Source organism: Notothenia coriiceps, unplaced genomic scaffold, assembly GCF_000735185.1.
Source record: "Notothenia coriiceps isolate Sejong01 unplaced genomic scaffold, NC01 NC01_scaffold00000339, whole genome shotgun sequence".
Taxonomy (NCBI): Eukaryota; Metazoa; Chordata; class Actinopteri; order Perciformes; family Nototheniidae; genus Notothenia; species Notothenia coriiceps.
In genome coordinates, this window is record NW_011333040.1 from 1,665,789 (window position 1) to 1,670,371 (window position 4,583).

Below are 4,583 nucleotides of genomic sequence, written 5' to 3' on the forward strand. Positions count from 1 at the left end.
AGGCAGCCATCGTGCAAATGAATAGATAAAAACGACTAGTTTAAAGGGCAAGAAATCAATCAAAAAGTCAGGTGATTAAGGTGAGGTATACTTGCTTTAAATCCAAACCTTTGCATTCTTTTTTAATGCTCCAAATGTAGGATACATGAGGCAGTCATCATGCAAAAGCTTAAATGGGGAAACCCACATTGTGATGCCAAACTGTTGGGTGACAAAAAGTGTATTTAACTTCTTAAAGGTCCCATGTCATGCTTTTCTGGTTATGACCCGTCCCCTTGTGTGTTATGAAGGTTATCTGCATGTGAACGGTCTGCAGAGTCACAAACCCTCAAAGTACACCCTGTAGGGAGTAAAACTCTAACACAGAGAAGACCTGTCTATGCTGCCCCAGAACGCCTCGTTGGACATTTCTCTTTTTCTTCCTGGGTACAGTGACGTGACCATACCCAAATGGACCCATTGGTCCAAATGGACCAATCCATGGAGCTCCTCACATACACTCTCTCAGTGGTGAAACTGTGACGCGCTGGGCGGGGGTGATAGTGGAGCCTCGCAGATTGGGGTGCTACAGCCCCCTCAACCACCCCCCCCCCTTCCCGCGTCCATTCGCGCTGTCTCGCTGTCTCGCAGACCCCACGCAGCAAGCAGGAAATGAACCCAGCTCACACTGTCCGCTCCTCGCAGCGAGCCGCACAACGTCCCGCCAACACGGCACACAGACCCCACGCAGCATTCTCATCTGTTTGTCATTACTGGGGTCTTTTTCTGGTTGCAAACAAACGCCATTGTAACACATAATCACTGATGTTCCGCTGTAACAGTGGTTGACTCATCAGAACATAGTGGGCGAGCTGACCAATCAGAGCACAGTGGGCTCANTCAAACCGCGTGCAAGCTGGGAGAGCCAGAGTTCATTTCCTCATATTCCAAACGAGATATTACGGTAGCAAATCACCCGGTTCTTTACGACCAGAACTATTTACCGGGATACAAACCGGAGGAACCAGGCATGGAGGGAGGTGGCAGAGACAGTGGGTGAAACTGGTAGGTTTTCCCCTGTTTGGAGAGTTTATTTATTTCCAGTTTACTTCGTTTTAACATTGCTATTGCTTTGTATGTCGGGGGCGGGACATTCATGTGATTGGTTGTTGGTCGCGTTGCTCGCAAAAAATCGCCAAGCTTCAGACACGCCCTGCTTCAAGATTTTTTGATGCCTGTTGTGTAGACGGGCCGTAAGTGTTCTCTAGTAAAGCACATCTCAAGGACTTTGTATTTCTTGTTTCCACTGACACTTCTTCCTCCTCTCCTCTGGTCTTCAGGAGCTGAAGAACCTGCTGCTGGAGGCTCAGAAAGGTCCGGAGAGTCTTCAGGAAGCTCTCAAAGTCCAGGCAGGAAATCACCGCCTGCAGCAGAACGAGTTTCGCTCGCTCATCGACAGCCTGAGACTCGCTCTGAGCGAGGCTTTCTCTCCGCGGGACGTCGTCCTCCTGCAGGACAACAAACGCACGACATCAGATCCTCCCTCCGTGCCTCTCTCCGCCCTGAAGGAGCTCCACATCAGCAGCAAGAGGACAGAGACACTGCTGGAGAAGCTGCTGCCTCAACTGGGGAACATGGAGGAAGGGGTGGGGAGGATGGAGGGGGGGATGATGGTGGTGAAGAAGCTCCTGGAGGACAAACACACTGAGACACACACCAAACCACAGACTGAACCACAGACCACACCACAGACCAAACCACAGACCACACCACAGCCGCTGCTAGAAACAAGAAAGGAAACGGAGAGAAAGGACCGATGGGAGTCTGAGGTGCTGGTGAGGCGTCTGGAGGAGACTCAGAGAACTCTGGGAGAACGGATCAGGACAAATAATGTTTATAACGCCGTGTTTACGTTCAGCGCCACCGCCATCACCGTGTCGGCCGTCTACCTGCTGCTCAGAGGGAACGCTTAGAGGCGCTCACATGCACCGGGACCAGTTATATCGGAGGATTGACTTTGTATTGGCATTGAGTGTCAAACATTGTCACCGCATATTGTACATTGCATCTTCACACGAAGGACATACACCTGTTCATAGTTCTTTCCAGCAATGACACATCATGACACAGAAAACACAGATGAGAAATACATACAGAGAACACATGAAGATCAAATAAAAGAACAGTGAACAATTAGGGAGTGGACATGTCTTTACAACCGAGTCCTCTTCTCCCAGTTTGTAGTAAAAGATCAGAAAGTTCAATAAGTATTTCTCAACCATGTCTGTGGCAAATTCCCAAAGTATAAAATCTTTAGAGCTATTATGTCTTTGAAAATGTCTTCTAAGGCTGTATGATAGGATTTGATGTCAGATTGAGTATGAAATGTCTCGTATCACAACATTTTAGTTTCCAAACCACGCTGTAACGCTGCATCACTTCACACAGCACAAAACATTTAAAAGCAACACATGTGTAGAGCGCTAGATAAAACGTGAAGTGAAAGTATTCCAACACATCCGAAAAATAAGTAATCCAGTTAAAGTCAAAACAGCTCCAACAGATACACTGAGAAAGATCCTGGGTCAATATATCAACACATATCAACTCAAGGAACAAGGAAACAGACATTTATTATTACATTACAACCACTGTCAGACCCTTTGAGAGAGGTGGGACATGCACTGGGACTCATTATACCATACCATGATACTTTATTGTCAGATCAAGTATGAAATGTCTCTCGCATCACAGCAGCTCCATTTGCAATATCAACAAGGACACATGAACACAAGGAACAAGGAAACAGACATTTAACAGATCATTACAACCACTAAAGACAACATGTTGAAGACCCTTCAACGTACGTTTGATCTGAGATTAAACTCCAAATTTAATTTTAGGGTCGACAGGTGCACAGAATAAATGAGTACTCGTGTTGTCTCAATTCAGACACTTCTCTAGCTACTCTGTATGTCGTAGACTGAACACTTGTCCTCACAGGAAGTGACCATGGCTGCTATTAGCTAGCTAGTTAGCATCGTCAGGGATCCAAATCATTACAGACCTCTTAATCAACCCAGAAAATTATTGGTGGTTTTTTTACGAGTCTAGTGCAGTGTACATTTGTTATATAGTGAAAACACACTAATACGTTTTATTTCCACTTCTGTTGCGTATCAAATATTGCGCCCGTTGCGTGTTAGAAGTGTCCAGCGTTCAACATTTTTGACCGTTATGAGAGCTTCTTCAGGTACTCAAGAGCACTGACTTTTGCCAAACTTTGGATTTGAATGCATTCAAAACAAAAGAAAGCTAATTGGGACGATTGAGTGATTAGATTTCTGTAATGATCTGATTACAGGTGTTTCTCTGCTGCTGCTGTTTGCGGCACTTCTCATTGCCTCTACATATTCGATCTCAAGATGAATTGTAAGCTAACAGGACTTTAGTGCTAATTCAAGCTGTGCTGCATTCAATTACAGAGTCTCCTCCTAACGTTAGGAGAATACAAACCTTCACGTAGCAGCTTTCAACACCAGAACTGCCTTTAGCTATGCTCACGTGAACTAGATGAAAGTGAGCATAATATACAAATAAAACCTGAAGTTACATCATTAACTCGCCCTAAAGTAAATCACGGTGTATTTCCTCTGCTTAGTTTGGGACCACAGGTAACGTTATTTCTCCAACGAGACGTTATCAGACACTTGGACAAACATCCCGTTATGACTCGTCTGTCAGCGTAAACAAATTAAAAAAGTATTATTCCAGAGTGAAAACGTAGAAAAAGGTGATATAGGATTTGCCGATTTTAACCTCCAGTACTTGAATGTGTTTTCATGATGATGATGATGATCACTGTGCATTAATGTGCTTTATTGTTTCTTTAATAAAGGACCAATCAAATGAGTGTCTGCATGAGTGACTGATGAAGAGAGTGCACACATTCAGTATGCTACAGATGTTTTGTGTTATTGATGAATCTGAATACTTTTGCCCTTTAAAATGTTAATTTGAGCTTTATAACGGACTGAGGAATCAATAAGTCGATCAGAAGAAAACTAATGGACATCTAATTAGATTATCGACTAATCGTTAAAGTAGTTTTTAAATGCAGAAATGTCTCAATTATGAAGATTTCCTTGGATTTTCTCGGTTTTATATCAAAAATATAGGGAATACTTTATTTAAATACAGACATTAAGACTTTGAGAAACTGTGAAGGGGATCTTTTTCGACCAAATCATTTGAAAGTAATTGCAGTTTTTCGGCAAAGGTATTCGATTTTCTATATGAGACAAAGAATAACAGCAAATCTTCACAGATAGAAATAGGGACGTATTTATATAACAAATGACCAGAGGAGGGAGAAGTGCTCAGGTCTGGTACTTGAGTAAAAGTAGAAGTACTCAGATGTTGTACTTGTGTTACAGTAAAAGTCCTGCATTCAAAATGTTCCTCAAGTGAAAGTAGAAAAGTATTATCATCAAATATAGTGAAAGTAGCGACAGTAAAAGTAGTCATTGTGCAGATTGGTCCATTTCAGAATAATATATATGATATGTTTTATAATGATTGATCATGAAAGTTCTCTCAAAGCT

The 4,583-nt window shown here is 42.9% G+C and overlaps 1 protein-coding gene across 2 annotated transcripts in view; it reads left to right on the forward strand.

Annotated features, from left to right (window-relative positions):
* Positions 1-3,886, forward strand: part of ccdc51 (coiled-coil domain containing 51) — a 72,239-nt gene extending 68,353 nt beyond the window's left edge. Inside the window, exons 3-4 of one of the 2 annotated variants that reach the window (XR_797972.1) lie at positions 1,320-2,043; positions 2,124-3,886. Coding sequence is in view for 1 of the 2 variants with exons in the window: in XM_010767350.1 (XP_010765652.1) it covers positions 1,320-1,952 (633 nt within the window). In the remaining variant the exon portion in view is untranslated. Of the gene's footprint in view, positions 1-1,319 lie in introns of both variants that reach the window. The other variant, XM_010767350.1, reaches the window with a different exon arrangement.
* Positions 3,887-4,583: the final 697 nt, after the last annotated feature.